This window comes from Eleginops maclovinus, chromosome 9, assembly GCF_036324505.1.
Source record: "Eleginops maclovinus isolate JMC-PN-2008 ecotype Puerto Natales chromosome 9, JC_Emac_rtc_rv5, whole genome shotgun sequence".
Taxonomy (NCBI): Eukaryota; Metazoa; Chordata; class Actinopteri; order Perciformes; family Eleginopidae; genus Eleginops; species Eleginops maclovinus.
This window is the reverse complement of record NC_086357.1, coordinates 19,716,017-19,734,800: the sequence shown is the minus strand read 5'-3', so window position 1 is coordinate 19,734,800 and position 18,784 is coordinate 19,716,017. Positions and strand designations below refer to the sequence as shown.

The 18,784-nt window shown below is 42.4% G+C and overlaps 3 protein-coding genes across 6 annotated transcripts; 1 reads left to right on the top strand and 2 right to left on the bottom strand.

The window, feature by feature from the left end:
* Positions 1-795: 795 nt before the first annotated feature.
* paics (phosphoribosylaminoimidazole carboxylase, phosphoribosylaminoimidazole succinocarboxamide synthetase) lies at positions 796-8,516 on the bottom strand. 3 transcript variants are annotated; one of them, XM_063891247.1, is made up of 15 exons: positions 8,047-8,516; positions 7,349-7,825; positions 7,206-7,265; positions 6,500-7,126; positions 5,922-5,999; positions 5,446-5,618; positions 3,755-3,797; positions 3,449-3,646; positions 2,594-2,772; positions 2,294-2,473; positions 2,067-2,180; positions 1,893-1,976; positions 1,438-1,618; positions 1,191-1,349; positions 796-1,121 (listed from the first exon to the last, which is right to left on the bottom strand). In XM_063891247.1, the coding sequence occupies exons 1-15, from the start codon at positions 8,447-8,449 to the stop codon at positions 955-957; spliced, it is 3,123 nt and encodes a 1,040-aa protein (XP_063747317.1). In that variant the 5' UTR covers positions 8,450-8,516; the 3' UTR covers positions 796-954. The 3 variants fall into 3 exon arrangements, with proteins under 3 accessions (XP_063747317.1, XP_063747319.1, XP_063747318.1); XM_063891249.1 differs by having other exon boundaries at positions 5,470-5,618; positions 8,047-8,515; XM_063891248.1 differs by having other exon boundaries at positions 8,053-8,515.
* ppat (phosphoribosyl pyrophosphate amidotransferase) lies at positions 3,950-12,927 on the top strand. The gene is given in 12 exon segments (XM_063891253.1): positions 3,950-4,558; positions 8,887-8,902; positions 8,904-8,954; positions 9,402-9,608; positions 9,829-9,941; positions 10,031-10,176; positions 10,345-10,417; positions 10,495-10,646; positions 11,093-11,220; positions 11,336-11,557; positions 11,762-11,882; positions 12,347-12,927. Coding segments are annotated over 12 exon segments (1,533 nt in total). The 5' UTR covers positions 3,950-4,430; the 3' UTR covers positions 12,523-12,927.
* A 273-nt stretch (positions 12,928-13,200) lies between these two features.
* si:dkeyp-117h8.4 (uncharacterized protein LOC572032 homolog) lies at positions 13,201-18,473 on the bottom strand. 2 transcript variants are annotated; one of them, XM_063891252.1, is made up of 9 exons: positions 18,309-18,473; positions 18,105-18,168; positions 17,964-18,021; positions 17,525-17,577; positions 17,329-17,362; positions 17,208-17,233; positions 17,041-17,122; positions 14,243-16,887; positions 13,201-13,734 (listed from the first exon to the last, which is right to left on the bottom strand). In XM_063891252.1, exons 5-8 carry the CDS (start codon positions 17,357-17,359, stop codon positions 14,285-14,287), a joined length of 2,742 nt encoding a protein of 913 aa, XP_063747322.1. In that variant the 5' UTR covers positions 17,360-17,362; positions 17,525-17,577; positions 17,964-18,021; positions 18,105-18,168; positions 18,309-18,473; the 3' UTR covers positions 13,201-13,734; positions 14,243-14,284. The 2 variants fall into 2 exon arrangements, with proteins under 2 accessions (XP_063747322.1, XP_063747320.1); XM_063891250.1 differs by lacking the exon at positions 17,964-18,021.
* Between the last annotated feature and the right edge of the window lie 311 nt (positions 18,474-18,784).

The window sequence follows — 18,784 nt, the reverse complement described above, 5'->3', positions numbered from 1 at the left end:
TCTAAAATTCTCTGACAGTGGTGTTAATAGTAAAGCATGCACCTAGACTTTGAGTGACATATATGCTATAAACATGGGTGCATCAACCCTGTATGCAGTGCTTATGATATACACCTTAACCGGTTTTAAAAGGCTTAATTCAAACCTTTATCTGATTTTCAACATGATCCCTGCACCTCATCACATACATCTGACAGCCACACCAACTCCACATTCCAGTAAACATCAACTTAACATCTTATTCAAAAGAAAAAGAATCACAGCTTGACCACTGGCAAGACAAACACACTTTGGCCCAAATCAAATTCAGGGTCACAGCCAAGATTTCATAAATACTGAGGTCCAAACTCCTCCACTGTAATCCACCCCCACAAGCTAATGGACTGGCCAGAAAATAAAAAGATCTGACTCTGCTTTCTCCAAATATATAGGAATAGGATTCTTGTGGAGGAATACTAAAAACATAACTGTTACAAACTATATCTTGATTTTTTTTTTATTAAATATTTTACAAATAAGATATAGAGAGTTTATTCACAAATTTAAAAAAGGTGCTGGAAGTTAGATTTTGTCTTTTGACAAAGCTAGGCTAGCTTTTCCCAGACTTTATTCAAGGATTACTGGCAGTAGCTTCCAATTTAAATGACATTAATGTTCTCATCTAACCCTCTACTAGAAAGCAAACAAGTGAACAAAATGTGTAAGTATAAATCGTTTACCAAGTTACTGTGGAGAAATTTAGCTTTTTCTTGGCTGAAAAACGAGGGTCTGAACGGGATTAAATAACCACACAACTTTTAATTAAGAAGCTTTCTTTAATGGAATGATTTATGCGTTTGAGAAATTAGGTAGACTTAATTTACCGTTAGTGGCTTTTCATGGTAAACAAAGACACATCAGTGACAAAGTGGAGCCTAAAAAGACAACACAAGGGTGAAAGGGGTCTTGAGCCTTTCAGAGGCTGCAGGCCTGTAACTTCTTGTCAGCCAGCTTGAGAGACACCCAGGTGTTGAGCATGGAGGCCCTTAGCTTGCACCACACCAGGTGATCGGTCAACCCGAAAATCTGCGCAGCAAACTGAGCTGCGGCCTCAGGGGAGAGGATGGTCGAGCAGCCAAGACCTGCAGGAGGAGGGGATTGGTTAAAATGAATTAACCAACATGTGGACAAACTGGAAGAGCCATACTCACCACTTGGCATACGCAGGGACGACCAGACATCTTGGGCACCCCAGTCTGGAGTGAGAGGAGGGCAGTTGATGACGGGGTACGCAGTGTTTCCAGACATCACTGGGCCGAGGCCGTTACTTCTGCCAGCCACAGCCACAAACACGGTGGGTACGCCATCACCTGAAGAAAAGCATACAGACATTATGATATGACAGGCAAATAAAGACCACATTAAAAAATTAAAAAAGATAAACGAAAGAATACACACCTTCATATTCAGCTTTGATGCGGAGTGTCTCATCCGGACCTTTGTGTGCCGATGTGACTCTCAGGATGCAGGGGATCCCGTAGGAGCTGCAGGCCTTCCTGATTTTTTCACAGTGAGCCAGGTCTGAGGTGGAGCCCATCAAAACCACCACCCTGCCGCTGGCCTGGGGCTCCAGCAGGAGCTAGAGACACAGCACAGCACCTCTTAGCTCCATGCAAAGCCATTATTGAGTGAGATTTCTACAGTATGGATCACTATGGGCAGCAAACTTAAATATTGACGATTCGATCAGCAAAATGCCAAATAGGACAACTGGTAGTGGACTAGCTGGGTGTATAATCCTTGTTGTCCCAGCCTCAACTTTGTTTAAATATGTTATACTAGGTTGATTAAAGACTGTAAACAAAGTAAACAAAAGACTCCTGATAACACAGTTGATTGAATGTTAAGCCTACCATGACTCTCTCGGAGACCCACTCAAAGTTTCTCTTCACCACCTGCATCGCCTCAGGGGTAACTTCTTTCAGGTCTCGGTAAACCTAGGAATATGGGAAAACTCAATTTTAGCCTTTATATAAAGTCATAAAAGCGTCAAAATGAAATAATTAAGACCAAAGAGAAGGCCTGACCTGCTTATCCTTCTGCTGGCTCCGATCTCCAGCCGGCCACAGCCTCCATGAATCATTGTCGATCACATCAGCAAGGACAATCTCCTGAGTCTTCACATTCACGCCAAACTCGATCTGTAAAGAATAAAGATAAACCCCAATTGTGAAGCAGTTACAAAAGGTTCAGTAGTCGGGGTTCACGCTAGAAAATCAGAATAAGCAGCAGAGGGCAGCGCTGCACTGCATACCTTCATATCCACCAGTGTGCAGTTCTGAGTGGCCCAGGACTTCTCCAAAATCTCAAAGATGGCCACAGTGCTGCGATTCATGATGTCCACCTCGCACTGACCAATAGTGAGCCCAGCCAGAGAGAATTTCGCCTCCAGCAGCTGCTCCTCTGACCACTGAGGGTCATTGGCGGCATCATCCTATGGCAGAAAGAACATTTTACATAAAACTGGATGCTTTTTGACATATGGACACAATTAGTAGAGACACAGCACATAAGAAGCACATTGGGGGCAGGCTGAATGAATTCACAGACTCACTTTGAAGAACATCTCCATCTTCAGGGGGGAGAAGCGGTAGCCTTCCTTTACTCCTGGGTTTCTCTTGAGGAAGGATCCTGTTGCCACTCTGCGACATACCCACTCAATGGGAATCATCTCACAGTGGGTTGCAATGAACGCTGTGTCTGAGTGCTTCCTTACAAAGGCAGTCTTAATGCCTGGAAGAAAGAGTTGATATTAAAATCAGCTTCAGAATATTACACAGCCAAACCTCCTATTTGTGTCAAGAGCTGTGAAGAAAGCTAAGTCATAATTTTACCATTTATTGTTGATTTGTAAAAGAAAAAGATGAAACACCAGTACCTTAAAGAGTTTTTGTCATGTCCCTAATCAAATGTTAAATGTGATTTGGTCACGTTCTGGTGAATTATCCAAGTCACAAGACAACCTTTACCACATTCATGAGTGGCATGTTGGGAACACTTACACAATTAGTGTTGAATTAAAGCGAGGTCGTGGGTCATTTTGGATTTTTCTTTTTTTTACCAAACGTCAAACATGGCCAATACACATCAAAGTTGTCAGTTGTGACACGAGATCTGTGTTTGTTGTAAGGGGGAGGGGATCGTTTATATATATTTTTTAAATCTAAAAATGGGAATTTGTGAGGGAAATATTTGAGGGAGAACTTACAAAAGTGAATATATTCATTAATCATATAGCTAGTATGCCCTTCTGGATTAAACACACTCACTATTATTAAAAAAATATATTTCTTAACATGTGGAAAAATTTGCCTCAGGGTGAATAACGTTATGACACAACTGCTCCACACTCGGCAGCAGAAGAGTACTTTTTGAATGGAGCTCCCAACTCCAATAAACTTGTCCTTACCAGAATCCTGCAGCAGCTTGAACACAGAGCTGGTAGTTTTGTTAGCGATGGCAGCCTTTCCCTCCATCTGGTCTTTCCTCACGGCATTCCCAGCAGTGATCTGGTCTTTGGACTGAACCAGAACCAGTCCGGACTCGTCCTCAAACTCAAAAATCTGCTTTGTCTTTCCCTCATTTAGCTTCTTGCCGATCTTCAACTCTGTAAAACACACACACGCACACACACAAAAAAAAAAGAAAAAGCCCAAATTAGATCACTGCGCATTTAACTAAATCCTTCCAATATGCATTGATCGTTGCACTGTACCTGAGGCGGAGGCCATGGTATTGTTCTTCAACAACCAAATGTCCTGAAAACACAAAATGAAAACTGACACTCAACTTCTGAAAGTTGCAAGATGAAGAGGCAGAAAGAGGAGTGCGGGCAGAAGAAGAAGGGAAGTACGTGCTGTGATAACCAATCGCATCCCTTTGCTTATCATGACACCCAATCACAGCAGCGCATTGCTCAACACGTGGGGGGAAGATGCTCTAAGCCCAAATATTTGCGAGTAGAAGTTTTGGGAGTTTATCAACTGAACAGCCCCCGTTTTCTCTTTGACAAGGAGATAGTTTTTTATCACAAAACATTCTCAAGAGAGAACAATCCACCACTCGACAAAATCGATCAATTAGATGAGTTTGTTGCAGTCAATGTGAACGCCACGTGTGTTTCCGCGTGTGCTTGATACATCGCGTATTACTTTATCTTCTATCAGCTACTGTTGCATGGTTCATCTGCTAAAACTGCACCAAGTGATTAACTTGTCTCAAAGGTGTTTTTTCCAACTCGTGATTCCACCTCAACGATGTCAGCTGAGTTCATGTCGCTTTAACAAACATCGACACACGTGTTCGCTCAATGCTCTCAGAACTGGTGTAGGAAAACGCACGAGACTTGACAACAACACGGTTACCGGAGGACCGACTCTCACACAGGCCTGATGGAGTTTGAAGAGAACGGTATCGGGGAGGAGTGTGGGGTTTTCGGCTGTGTGGCGGCGGGAGAGTGGCCCACGCAGCTGGAGGTGGCTCAGGTCTTAACTCTGGGACTGGTGGCGCTACAGCACAGGTAAGCTACAGAAAGGTGTGTGTGTAACTTCCTCATGTATTGTGAAAATAATGGATTAGCAAAACCACTTTTGAGCTATTAAGTCTATAATGTTTTAATTATAGGTGCTAGAAACAGTTTCTGTTAGTCGAGCTGAAAAGAAAACGGCTTGAAGTTCAACTTAAACGGGATGGAAGAAGCTTTAAGATCCTTTACTTTAAAAAACGAAAATAAGTCCATATAAAGTAAGAAAACAAAATAGAAGCATGTAGGCTACAGCAAAGTGTAAATAAACATCATAATGATAGAAGAAGGGAGTACGCCTAAAAACATGTATAATTTGAAGTAAAAATAGGCTTTTTTCAAAACCACACTGAAGATTCCCCACAACAGGTAAAAGGCAAAACCTTACTTCAGTAAACTTAGCCAAAGTAATCAGTAATATCTACTATATGGAGTTACATTCCCCCAAGTGTCATAAAGTTATTCACAAACTAAATATTGGGTAACAGAATCACTCAGATATTAAAGGATGTGGAAATGTGCAAATAACTTATTAACGTATCTGTTGTTGAATTTATTGTATATAAATGTGATTTTAGGAGAAAAAACATGACCAGTCAAAACAACTATATTTGGTTACTTATGACAGAAAAGCAACCGATTATCACATTTGATATGTTTGGCTTGGCATCATTGCTTGAAAAATTACTAAAGCAATTAGTTCTTAATATAATTTCCTCTATTTAAAACTAAACAATTAACAAGAGGTTGCAGCTTTATAGAATGACACACAGTCCCTCCTATAAACCAGAAATAATCTGTATAATCAGATTTTCTCACAGCTCTTTAGCATCGTGGCTTTTCTACACTCCTATAGCGTGTTAAAGAATCATTTATTTATTTACCTTCACATGTTTAGCAGGCATTACCTCTGATGGTGGGGATGGCTCGGGTGAGACTATTGAACACACTGAATTGATCTTCATTATCGGGATGTGATCCTGCTCTTCTTTACATTCAGCCTCCATGTTCCCACAGCCAGTGACCCGTTTTTTTACTGGAGTTTGGAGTGTGAGGTCTGAAAAAAGAAACACACGCAAATCACATTATTCTTGCATTACATGGATGCTGTTATTTGTTAAAAAGTATTGCTAATACAACATTTAACATTCTCATAGACGAGCAATGTTTCTGTTTCTTTTGGTCTGACGCCATCATGAGTTGTGCGTCCTGTCAGCAGTTACTAAAGTGCCCTCATCTATAATTGAATTAGCGGCTCCATGGCAAATCATGTGATCCAATCAGAAATACAAAGACCTCTGTGAATTGTGGACATCATGTGACATTCAAAGTGATTTAAAGAGGGAGGCGCATTTCAAACCTTGATCCACAGCTCTCCTCTTCATTCTTCTGTTTGCTGAAAAGATAACCTCTTTCTTTACCCGGGTTTCACAAGAGCCTGCAAACAACAAACATTCTCAGTTGCAAGACAACAGGACATTCTTCACTAGCAAAACAAACTCTTTTTTTAATGAGCTTTTCGAAAGGGTTGTTTATTCACAATTCATCTAAATAATTTTAAGATAAGATAAAGACAAATAGCCATGCAGACAGTTGTTTTTGATTAGGCATTGCTAATATTTCTTTTCCTCACCTACTACTTGCAATTTTATCGAAAAATAAAATTACTCAAGTCACTAGGTCTGTGCAAAAATGTTTCCCTGCAATTTGAGTAGTCCAACCCTTTAAATAAATGTCCCTATTTGTTTGAAGATTGGGCGATCATACATAAGATATGTAAAGTCAAATCAAAGCTGAAATGTTTTTCGCTGCTGTGAATCTCTGCTTCTGTAGGTTTAGTGATGTGTGTGTGGTAATTGATAGTAGAACGCTACATGTGAATTGTTTAGATCAAACATCTGGACACTAAACATGAATCATTAATGATATTGGGCTCACTCATTAATCTGTGCTGTTGATCCAAGCGAAGCTCCTGGACTGCATCAAGCCTCAGTTCTTCATTGTTTGGTGTCACATCGAGGCGCATAGATGAGAAAGAATCAGAACCACGTGTTCGGTCCTCAGTTCCTCCTGCCATTGTGGTCACTGCGTTCATCTTTCTAAAATATTCATCTACATGATTGTTCTCCTCATGGACCCCCGACCTTGTGAGTCTGTCTGATTCTGCCTGGTGGTCAGCAGCTCCTGTGTCATCATGTGATGAGCCATCACTTGTGCGGTTCATAATGGCATCCACCTCATCGTAGAACCTCATAAGGCGCCTTGGGTCAGCTTCTTCACTCTTCCCTCTCTGAAGGGATCGGTAAAGGTACTTGAGGTTTTTGTACTTGGTGTGGCACTGCTTCCAGTCACGCTCAATGCCTTGCTGCATTAACCTGTTGGAGATCTGGACAAAGATGTCTCTCTTTCTAGTCGAGCTCTCCAACTGTTTGCACACATGCTCATCGGACCAGACTTGAATCAGCGCTCGCACCTCCTGGTCGCTCCAGTTTCGGCCCGTGTCCGACACCGTGACCACGTGGAACTGGTCAGAACTGGATGGATCTGTGAGTGTAAGATGGGCATCTGGAGGGAATAGAAAACGATTTAAAGAAAGAAAAGATTAAATTGACTCTTAACTGCTCCGGTTATTCACTTGGCATACCTGTTCCTCTCCATCTTGCTTCCATGTCTCCATCAATATCATAATCATCACTGTTTTCATCTGAAAATAAAGGGATTAGAGAAAATTAGTGTTCTTTTAGCCTCAAATACATAACCACCATACACTGCTTACTGAATACATACCATCATCAATTTCAATCACAACTTCACTTTCTGAGGCCGGTGTCTGTTGCTTCTCTGCTCCTATTTCTCCCTCGTACAACCTCTTCTGCATCTCCATGGTCCCGTTTTCCAGTCCCCGGTCCAGTAGAATTGCCTCCACCTCATCAAAGAACTTCATGTATTTCCCCGGGCCTCCTGTGCTGCTGCCTCCAACAGCGTGAGCGGTTTTAGCAGTCTTGTAATCATATTTCAAGTTCTTGTATTTAGTTCGACATTGCTTCCAGTTGCGTACCACCCCGAAGTTTCTCTGCATCTGTCGAGCCATCTCTTGGAAGATGGATTTGTTGCGTAGCGTGCACTTCAAGCGCTCCCGAATGTGCCGGTCAGCCCAGACGCACAGCAGTGCACGCACCTCATCGTCCGTCCAGTGGCGGCCGCCCTCTTCAGCCACACTTGCAGTGTAAGGAGTTCGTTGGATTAGACTGGATTGGTTGATACCTGTACACACATGCACAAACTGTTGTTTTTGACTCAATTTTGATTTAGAAACAAGTTTATAACAAAAGTTGTATTTTAATCTAACTTTTACGTTTTTGGAGCAGGCAAAAGTTTGACTGACGTGCTTGTTGATCCGTCAGTTGATTTATAAATAAATTAAATAAAGTGAAGCATTGGTATTTGTCCTTATCACATCTGCGCTTCGGTTGAGTTGAACCTACATTTACCTTCCTGTATTGGGATAGTGACTGAGGGATGGTAGATTCCTCTTTGATTACCCACATCTTCCACCTCTTCCTCCCAGCTGTCCTCTGGCCTTGCATCCACTCCCGGGCTGTAGTTTGCTGAGGTGCCTGCTGCTGCGTCTGGCTTCCTGCTCTGAAGTCCCAGGCTCCTGCACTTGGCCTGACACTCCCACCAACTGCGCACAACACTGAGCCTCCTCAGACGCTCTGAAATCAGCTCAAATGTGGCTCTGCTCTCAGCTACGTGCTGAGCTCCCACCTCGTCCCAGACTGACATGAGAGCCAAAACCTCTGTCTCCCCCCACTGCCTCTCCACCGAGCCTTTTTCCTCTGCCACCTCCCTATCACCTCCTCTTTGTCTCTCTGCTCCTCTCTCCATGTTTGAGCTGACCTGGAAACGCTTTCTTTTCCCCAATCCGTCTGTCTCTGCTGCCCGGTTCCCCAGGCAACCAGGCGGTTAAGCCTGAAAGCAACGCCTCCATGCTGAAAAGCTGCCTCACCACTGGCTTAAGCTGTGTGCCGAGGGGGCGGGACCAACTGTAATCCGAGAAGCAGCTTGGTATATAGGCTGAATCTGCAGCAAGGCGGCTCTCCGTATATGGCATCTCCACAGCTGAGACGCAGACCTTTCTGTTTTCTCTGTTACTCACTCCTGCTTTATTTTGCCTTGTAAAAAAAAGCAGTTTGTTTTGCCTCAAGGCTCATATTCAGGTTGATAATTGAACCTGTTTATTCATGTTTTCACAGAGAGATCATTCATTGTGAAACTGATTTACAGTTTTTAAATTCTACATGTGATTGTTTGTGCCTACTCAGGGGTCAGGAAAGTGCCTGGGTTTGTCACAAGTAATGGAGCCAGTCCGCCTACATACACGGCCCACAAGGTAACGTTGTTTATGATGAGAAGCTTGAAAAGAAACCGGCACAGCTTGAGTTGAACTCACTTTTTCTTTTTAAAGCAGGAAACATTAAAGCTACTTTTCATTAAAGATGCTGCATAAATAAACGTCACAAATATGTACACAAAATTACAGTTATTTCTCTTGTTTTACATTTTAATTTCTCTTGCTGTGTTTATGTGAGCACCATAATATACTTTGTGTTACCCTACTTGGCAATAAAACCAGATTTTGACCTTGTTGGTTGTTTATGGCTGTGCTGGTTTGTCTATCAAGATTGTGACCTGGTTTTCTACTTTCTACTTCAAAACACTTTCTATTTGTAATTTCCCTGTAAGGGATTAATAAAAGTATGTCTTATGTCTTTGTCTTTATGGTCTGTTGTGGTGTTAGGGAAAACATCTCGCCAATTCCTTGTTTTTCTTTTCTTAGGGAATGGGATTAGTGAGCACTGCTTTTCCTCCAGAGGCTCTCCTGAAACTGCGCTCTGGTAACCTCGGTATTTGTCACACACGCTATTCAACTACTGGGTTCTCAGAGCTGCAGAACTGCCAGCCCTTTGTGGTGGATACACTGCATGGCAAGATTGCAGTAGCACACAATGGAGAGCTGGTTAATGCTCTGGCCCTGCGCAGAAAGGTGAGGATTGCCCCTTTACCTCACTTAACCTGGTGTCTATCAATGGCCCTTCCTAGGTCCCCAAAGTAAAATGATTGCATGTATTATAACTTTATTTAAAACATGAATAAATAAAAGCAAGGAAAATAGGCCTTAGCTGCTTCAAATAAAAACTTTTGAACAGTATTGTCCGAATCTATATATTTTTGTCTCAATCAATTATTGTAAATGTGCTGTGTAGGTAATGCGTCATGGTGTGGGCCTCTCCACCAGCTCAGACAGTGAGCTCATCACCCAGCTGCTGGCACTGACTCCACCTATGGAGGAGCGTGACGCTCCGAACTGGGTCGCCAGGTCAGTGTTTGGACTCAATGCTGGATTTAATGCAACAAAAACAAGTATCCCTGATTATAAATACCAGTTTCTTTTGTTTTGTTTTCTAGAATTAAAAATCTGATGACGGAGACCCCTACATCGTACTCACTGCTGGTGATGTACAAAGATGTTATCTATGCGGTGCGTGACCCTTACGGAAATCGCCCCCTCTGCATTGGACGGGTTGTTCCTGTCTCTAAACTGCACACTTCAGGTATGACCGTCACAACAGACACACCGCCATGTTTGTCCTTAAAAGACCCTAACCACTACCTACTGATAAACACAAGACATCTCAAGCTTACCAGTGCTCAGAGCATTTTGTCAGAGGTCGGATGTGTAAGCTTGTGGATGATTAACACCATTGTTTGTCTGTGGTCAGGTGCGGGAGAGGAGGACACTGAGGGCTGGGTTGTGTCATCAGAGTCCTGCAGCTTCCAGTCCATAGGGGCCAAGTCAGTTCTTGCCTCACATGTGATTTCTTCTGCATTATAAGAGAAGGGTTGTGACTATGTCCTTTTCTGGTTCTCAGGTATTACAGAGAGGTCTTACCAGGAGAGATAGTGCAGATATCCAAACACGGAGTCAAGTCTCTGAGTGTCGTCCCGCGCCCTGAGGGAGACCCCCCCGCCTTCTGCATATTTGAATATGTTTACTTTGCCAGACCGGACTCTATTTTTGAAGGTTTGAATATTTGTTATGGACCATTATTTATAGCTCAAGTTCTCATTTGTTTTTCATTCTTAAAATATAGAGAATATGCTGACCTCCAAAAAAAAAAGATTGACATTTTTCAAACTTTTTTGTTAGTTATGTGAAAGAACAACACAAGCGTAAAACATATATAAGACATGTATTAGAAATATCTGTGCCATCTCAAAACAGATTACACATAAAACAATGCAACTGATTAAATTAGCTGCAAGTAACACTGTACCTAAACAGAATATCAAAGGCTAAATAAAACACAGATTCTGATTACGGTATTTAAAACAATATACAATTTGGTAGGTGTAACTTCAATGTTTTATGAAAAACGAGGCCTTTTGCATAATGCTTCTGTTAGTTACAGGAATAATTAGTTTGTATGAAGTGTTGCATCCTCAGTATTTCCTACCTCTGTGCTGCAGGGCAGATGGTGTACACTGTCAGACAGCGCTGTGGTCGGCAGTTAGCCATCGAGGCTCCAACAGACGCAGACGTGGTCAGCACTGTGCCAGAGTCCGCAACCCCTGCCGCACTGGGCTACGCTCAGCAGGTCTGTCTACAAGCTGTCTGCTCAAACTCTGTAAAGAAATGCTCTAACACACCCACCTCCTGATTTACATATGTCCTGACAACATTTTGTTACTTTTCTTTTCCTCCTCTCACAGTCTGGGCTGCCATACATAGAGGTTCTGTGTAAGAACCGCTATGTCGGGAGAACGTTTATTCAACCAAATACCCGCTTGAGGCAGCTAGGAGTTGCCAAGAAGTTTGGGGCTTTGACCGATAATTTCGCTGGGAAGCGGGTGGTGCTCATTGACGACTCCATTGTGAGGGGCAACACCATCTCCCCCATCATAAAACTGCTGAAGGAAGCCGGTGCAACTGAGGTTTGTTGACTTACGATGTCACACACTCCTGTATGCTGATATGACACACTCAATGCTTTTGGCATGACAATGATTCAAAGAAGAACATTTAAAACCCAACACAAGAAATGCACATGGAGTTTAAACCTTTCTGGTGAAGTTAAAGGGGATCTTCCAAATAACTCAACGGGCAAAAGTCTGACCTTTTCATTGTGTCACTGACAGGTTCACATCAGGGTTGCCTCCCCGCCGATCAGATACCCCTGCTACATGGGCATCAATATTCCCACCAAGGAGGAGCTCATCGCTAACAGGCCCGAGTTTCAGGACATTGCCGGATATATTGGTAAGAACTAATAAAACTCATACAGTGTCTGACAATGTTGTACAATTAAAATAGTAGCGTCTTTGACAAACTTTTTGTATCAAAACCAAATTATTCTACGGATGTAGAAAGTAATCAAGTAGATTTGTAAAAGTACTGTACTTCAGTATTAGTTCCACACATTTCAGAACAGAATTCCTGCCATTCCTAGTTGAAGTGTCGTTCTGTGTTGAAAAGCGATCCTACATAAGTGACACAAAACTAGCTGCAGAAATATTATTCCAAAAGCATCATGTATAATATTCAAGCACTGACAGGGAACATACAACTGCCCAATCAGTACCTTCACTTAAACTTTGCTGATAATACTTAAGGTTTTGAATACAGGACATCACATTTTGAAGTTGTTGTGACATGTTCCCACTTGATCTTTACTGCCTCGTTGTATCTTTAGTTCTTCTCATAAATACTGTCTGTCTGTGTAGGTGCTGCCAGTGTTAAGTATCTTACCGTGGAGGGCCTGGTGTCAGCCGTTCAAGAGGGAATCGCCTCCCTGAAGGAGAAGGACGAGATGATCACCACCAGCAACACGTCCGGCAAGAGAGTGGGCCACTGCACTGCCTGTCTGACTGGGAAATACCCGGTGGAGTTGGAGTGGTAACGCCATGACGGCGAGCTACAGCAGCAGATCCCACTGCAGATGCATGTAAATGAAATGTTCTCTGTGGACTGGAGAAGTGGTCCAGGATTTGAATACCACTTTATGGGACACTAAAAGATGTATTACAAACGGGGTAGTCTTTCTCCAGAGTATCATTGTCCTGCTTAGATGCTGTCATCTCCAGCAATAATTGGGATGTTTTGAGGTGAGATTGTATGAGTTACTTAAACATGGTTTGTGAATTTCCTGCCAGCATTCAGCATACCCAGAACTTGGAAAATGAAATGTACTGATGTGAACAGGGACAGCAGCCAAAGGTATTCAAAACACCTAAAACCTGTTGTCAATGTAGTCTGGTGGCTTTAAAGCAAGCAAAAACACATGACTGCATGAAACGGCTTTGTTCTGTTACATACTGGCTGAAGTAGCTCATACAACACCACTTCTGCACATCTGAAATCTTCCTTATGTTGAAAATGTTACTTTTGATTAACTCCACTACTGAGTCTCTCCTTGCTGCAGCGTAGTCTGTTTACTGCATCCTCGTGGCGCTATGCTGTGACTATAGGAGCACGTCTTGCAACACAATGCTGAATTTATCTGTTTTTGAAAGATTCCATGTATTTTCGTAAAAGTCTTTATACTAGTTTAACAAAAAAAGCGCACAAGGCTCGAGACCAAAATAGAAAACTTGTCTTTATTTTACATTTCACTTTTCCCCTTTGCATAAATTAACCATTATGCTCTTTTCTTTTTCAGGCTGACTGTTTGATATTTTTGTGTTAACTTGCATGAATATAATGGAAAAGTTTAATAAACATAACTGCAAATCAAAGAATCTTTATTGTAAAAACAGAATTAAAAAACAATGCATTAATTTAGATTAAAATGCACAAAATGCAAAACATTTCATCTAAGAGTAATAATCACAATAATAAGAATAGCTTTGACAGTTTTTGTATGAAACATAAGCAAAGATGATGGCTTCAAATATTAAATGCAATAGATGCATCTTACTGATTCAATATCCTGGACTTGCACCGTTCCAGCTGACCGAAAGATGCTTCAAGCTTTAGTGACCACTTGTTTTCTTTTCACCAATATTTATCAGCAACTGTCTGCCCAATACTTTCCCGCTGACAATTGTTACAAGACAAAATGGGTTTTCCTTGTTCAGATGGCAGGCCGCAGTAATCCCTTCAGCACTTTATTCTGCAAAACATTGATAGAAAAGAGGGTATTGAGAACTGAACGCTCGAAGCAGGTAATCCAATCTGTACCAGTTAGTTTATTCAAACCAAACCCTTCGCAGTGGGGAGCGGAGGCTCATTTGCATTTAGAGCTACAGACACAGGAGAGCACTTTTGAAAACAGAGGGGTTTATGGCATGCTACAATCTGTTTGGTAGGGGACTTTTAAGTGTCTTTACATCATGAGAAACTTGTTCCTGAAAAAATCCATTCCATGGTATCTCAAATAATGACAAGTTTTTCTCAAAATAATTCAAATCAGAAATGGGCTTGCATAGAAAACAAATGTATAGAGTTCATTATAATCAACTGGGAGAGCAGCCAGTGGCTCTTCTGTTCTCACGATAAATTCCTGTTTTAAAAAAGCCTAATAATGAGTAAAGTTAATACAATGGCTCCATTTGAACATTAGACAGGACATAAATAAAGTATCCTGCAGTATAATATTGTGTTTTATAAAGGAGGCTCACCCATGACAGAAAAATCTGCTGCAGACAAATGGCGGCACGGACTCATTCAGGCATCCTGATGTGCTTTTGCGGAGAGCAGTTAGGTAGTGATTCTTTGAAACATGCTGGGTTTAGTAGAGCTATAGGAGACGCCGTCATGGGACTGCTCATATCATACGTAGAGAGACGGCGCCTCAGAAGCTCTTTCCTGTGCCGTTGGGACCCAGGGGAGGACTGGCAGTACTCCTCCCTTAAGCGTTTCGACTGGGGCTGGTGGTCCAAATTCAATTCCCTGTTGCGTTTCCTCAGGAGTGAGCGGTGCGGCGACAGGGCGAGAGCTGCCAGAGCCGAGGAAGATGAGCCTTTTCTGGCCTCAGCGCTTCCCGCACAGAGGTAGCAGGAAATCCCACTCATCAAAGAGGACGTGTTCTGGCAGACAAACTTGTGATAGGCCTTTAGAAAGTCCTCATCAAACTCTTTTTGGGGAGTGAGTGTCGAGTCGCGGAAAAGGCGTGGCCAGATCCTGTTGCGACTCTCTGGTGCTGAGGCTAACTGAGGCGAACGCAGCTGCTGGTGGGGGGAAAGATGGAGGTCTTGAGAGTGAAGCATCCTCAGTGGCACAGTTGGCTTTTTTGGCGGGGTGGACATTAATCTGGGCCTTATAGGCTCACTGGAAAAGCTTTCCACAGAGGTTCTTCTGGGGCTTCTGGAAAAGACATGTGGTGACCTGAGGCCAGTCACCATAGTGGCCTGTAAGGAACTCTTCCTGACAGGAGAGCTGTAGACGTCCAGTCTCTCTTTTATAGGGGAGGTGTCCGGTGCATACGAAGAGCAGTCATTAGTCTGCAGCAGGTTTGCAGAAAGAGAATGCCTTCTAGACCTGAGAGATGTGTCCAGGGATGATCTTGCAGCGGGATAGCAAGGTCGTGAAGGACTGAACGTGTAAGTGGAGGAACTCTTCCTGACAGGAGAGCTGTAGACGTCCAGTCTCTCTTTTATAGGGGAGGTGTCCGGTGCATACGAAGAGCAGTCATTAGTCTGCAGCAGGTTTGCAGAAAGAGAATGCCTTCTAGACCTAAGAGATGTGTCCAGGGATGATCTTGCAGCGGGATAGCAAGGTCGTGAAGGACTGAATGTGTAAGTGGAGGAACTCTTCCTGACAGGAGAGCTGTAGACGTCCAGTCTCTCTTTTATAGGGGAGGTGTCCGGTGCATACGAAGAGCAGTCATTAGTCTGCAGCAGGTTTGCAGAAAGAGAATGCCTTCTAGACCTGAGAGATGTGTCAAGGGATGATCTTGCAGCGGGATAGCAAGGTCGTGAAGGACTGAACGTGTAAGTGGAGGAACTCTTCCTGACAGGAGAGCTGTAGACGTCCAGTCTCTCTTTTATAGGGGAGGTGTCCGGTGCATACACAGAGCAGTCATTAGTCTGCGGCAGGTTTGCAGAAAGAGAATGCCTTCTAGACCTGAGAGATGTGTCCAGGGATGATCTTGCTGCAGGATAGCAAGGTCGTGAAGGACTGAACGTGTAAGTGGAGGAACTCTTCCTGACAGGAGAGCTGTAGACGTCCAGTCTCTCTTTTACAGGGGAGGTGTCCGGTGCATACACAGAGCAGTCATTAGTCTGCGGCAGGTTTGCAGAAAGAGAATGCCTTCTAGACCTGAGAGATGTGTCCAGGGATGATCTTGCAGCAGGATAGCAAGGTCGTGAAGGACTGAACGTGTAAGTGGAGGAACTCTTCCTGACAGGAGAGCTGTAGACGTCCAGTCTCTCTTTTACAGGGGAGGTGTCCGGTGCATACACAGAGCAGTCATTAGTCTGCGGCAGGTTTGCAGAAAGAGAATGCCTTCTAGACCTGAGAGATGTGTCCAGGGATGATCTTGCTGCAGGATAGCAAGGTCGTGAAGGACTGAACGTGTAAGTGGAGGAATTCTTCCTGACAGGAGAGCCGTAGATGTCCACTCTCTCTTTGACGGAGGGGGTGTCTGAAAGAGAATGCCTATAAGACCTGAGAGATGTGTCCAGGGATTTTCTTGCAGCAGGATAGCAGGATATAGGACTTGAAGCACTGTGCGTGTAAGTGGAAGGTTGTTTCTCCAGCTGGGATGCTTCAGACACAATGAAGGTCTCGTTCAGCGAGGTCGCTGTTTGCACTGAAGTCTCAAAGCAATCAAAGTCCATCACGACAATGTTCGGCTCTTTTGTCACCTTCTCAGGAGACTGCAGCTGGGCTTGCCAATCCTGAATTTTGTTAACCATCTGCAAGGGAGGCTGAGGGGTAGTTTTAGTAACCATTAACTGCCTCTTCACAGGACTGTTATCCTCGAGCAGTGTCTGGTTGGTCATGTTTTTAGGTTTTCTGTTGGTGTGTTTCAGCGTGACATTGAAGGTTTTGTTTAGATTGCTTCGGTTTGACTGCTGACGCCATCTGCGGTACCTCCTCAGCACAGAGATAGCGGCCTCAGAGACCTTCTGTCGACGGCAGGCCTCCCCTAATCGGCTGATCATGCCGGGGTACAGCTCCATCAAAGAACTGCCATGAGTCTTCAGGGTCATTTCCAGCTCCTCATCTTGGTCCTCAGGCTGGAACTCTGTCAGAGTCATGTTTCTCTGAATCTCATCCAATGAGATCGCAGTCAGGTGAGTCGTTTCATTGCTAACCACTCCTTAAGGATGAAAAAAAGAATCAATGACAGAAATTAGATAATTTTTAATTGCAGGGTTTATACAACTTTGTAAAAGAAAAAGTCAAGTTTTTCCACAATTTCTAGCTGCCATGGTTTGTTTAAAAAAATTGCCCATTGCCTTCTTACTCTTACCATCATCTTCCAAAGACAATAGTGAAATGGAACTGAAGGCAGCACAGTCATCAGCCCTGCAATCTTGATTTGTGGAGTCTAACTGTTGAAAATAAAATAAACAAAACATTAAAAACACTAATATATTCAAGAATGAACTGTTACAATAAACACAGAGGTGCATTTACCTGAGTGTTTCCTGTAATGTCCTTGGCTGTGGGGGAAGAAATATGAAAGCAATCAGATGAATAAATATACAATTGATAAAGTCTCTCAATAGCGATTAACATTTTAGTTATGGAAACTTACAGCGTTCTGGCTCCTCTCTCAAATCTGCCATGCTCTGAGGTGAAGATAAGTGTTTCATTATTAAAGCTGTAGATATACATTTAATATCTGAATTCATTGATGACTTGCATTTTGACAGCAGTGGATAAATTGCCTCCTAAATCAGATGATTGTATTTTGTGTCATGTGTGCAGAGTATGCTCAAAGCGACCCAAACCTTTGATTCCAGCTTGTTGAGCTGTATTTTTGACCAGTTGATGTAGCATCGACCTGCAAGGAGTCAAGACAAAGAAGATACACAATGAGACCAAGCGACATGGCATTTTATTTATATATATATTTATATATATATATATTTTTTTTTCTCTCTCTCTCTCTCAAAAAATGCAGCTACTTGCGGTATACTGCAGGGTAGTTGTGAATTTACTCCAGGTGTAACTTAAGTCTTATTAAAGTGTTTATATATTTCACATTATTTATCCAAATCTGCAAACTAACTATAGGTATTAAATATACGTAGTTGAGTAGAAGTACAAAGTAGCAAAAATGGAAATAATCAAGTACACATATCTCAAAATTCTACTTATTTACAGTACGTAAATGTGCTTAATTACTTTACAGAACTAATAATTAAATGCGTTTATGATAAATATTACCTGTAAAATGTAGCTTATGTCAACTGCTTTTGGCGTAACAAAAGTCACCAACGCTGTGCTGTAACAATAGTTTCTGTTGTAAACTCTAGCATGAAAACACAATGTTATAACATGAAGTAAATAACTGTTTAGGCGACTTACTACTGCTTTTTGAATTGTCGAGTTCCACCTCCTCCATCGCATCCTGGTCTCCCATATTCGAATACTGTTGAAAGCAATTGCAGAGGGAACGTTAAGTAAACTCATAATATTTTCATAATTTATCTCTGAAGTTTAGCGTTAACGTTAGTTCAAGCTAACGTTAGCTATGCTACTTCATGCTAACAGTAACGTAACCATCGGTACCTTGTCTATGATTTGTGTCAGACGCATTTTGTATTTAAGTTCATTGACAGAGAACTTTCGTTCCAAACAAAATTCCATGTTGATTTAAAAGTCGGTTTTCTTGATCTTGATGAGTAGTGAAAGCAGCCAGCAAGGTAGCTGATGAAAAAAAAGCGCTTTGAAATTCAAAATTCTTTATCCCCGAAATGGAGACCGGTGATTGGACAGAGTGGGCTTCACTGTTGCTAGGAAATGACGCTTACCGAAAACGTTTTTTTTAATGATATATTTGAACGTTATGGAGAAACCTTTTATTTATTTAGTTTTGCAGAGTTACATAATGTTTGTATAAATTATATGTTGGAGGGGATGTTTGTAGCTTAATTCCCCCACATGGATGAATACAGTTCCTTCATATATCATTTATTCTGATTCTGATCAAACTCTCCGAAATACACAACATATACCCGACTTTATTTGTTGAAGCATCAAAAAGT

Bases quoted from the DNA above. Each gene is read 5' to 3' on its own strand.
- paics (XM_063891247.1), bottom strand. From the start codon at position 8,449: ATGGAGAGAGGAGCAGAGAGACAAAGAGGAGGTGATAGGGAGGTGGCA. The intron at 5,619-5,921 runs GTTTGAAATGCG...TTCTTTTTTCAG, and splicing joins GAGGAGAGCTGTGGATCAAG to ACCTCACACTCCAAACTCCA. The intron at 1,619-1,892 runs GTAGGCTTAACA...CTGTGTCTCTAG, and splicing joins GGGTCTCCGAGAGAGTCATG to CTCCTGCTGGAGCCCCAGGC.
- si:dkeyp-117h8.4 (XM_063891250.1), bottom strand. From the start codon at position 18,386: ATGGAATTTTGTTTGGAACGAAAGTTCTCTGTCAATGAACTTAAATAC. The intron at 18,169-18,308 runs GTACCGATGGTT...TGCTTTCAACAG, and splicing joins TGACACAAATCATAGACAAG to TATTCGAATATGGGAGACCA. The intron at 17,234-17,328 runs GTAAGTTTCCAT...CTTCCCCCACAG, and splicing joins GAGAGAGGAGCCAGAACGCT to CCAAGGACATTACAGGAAAC.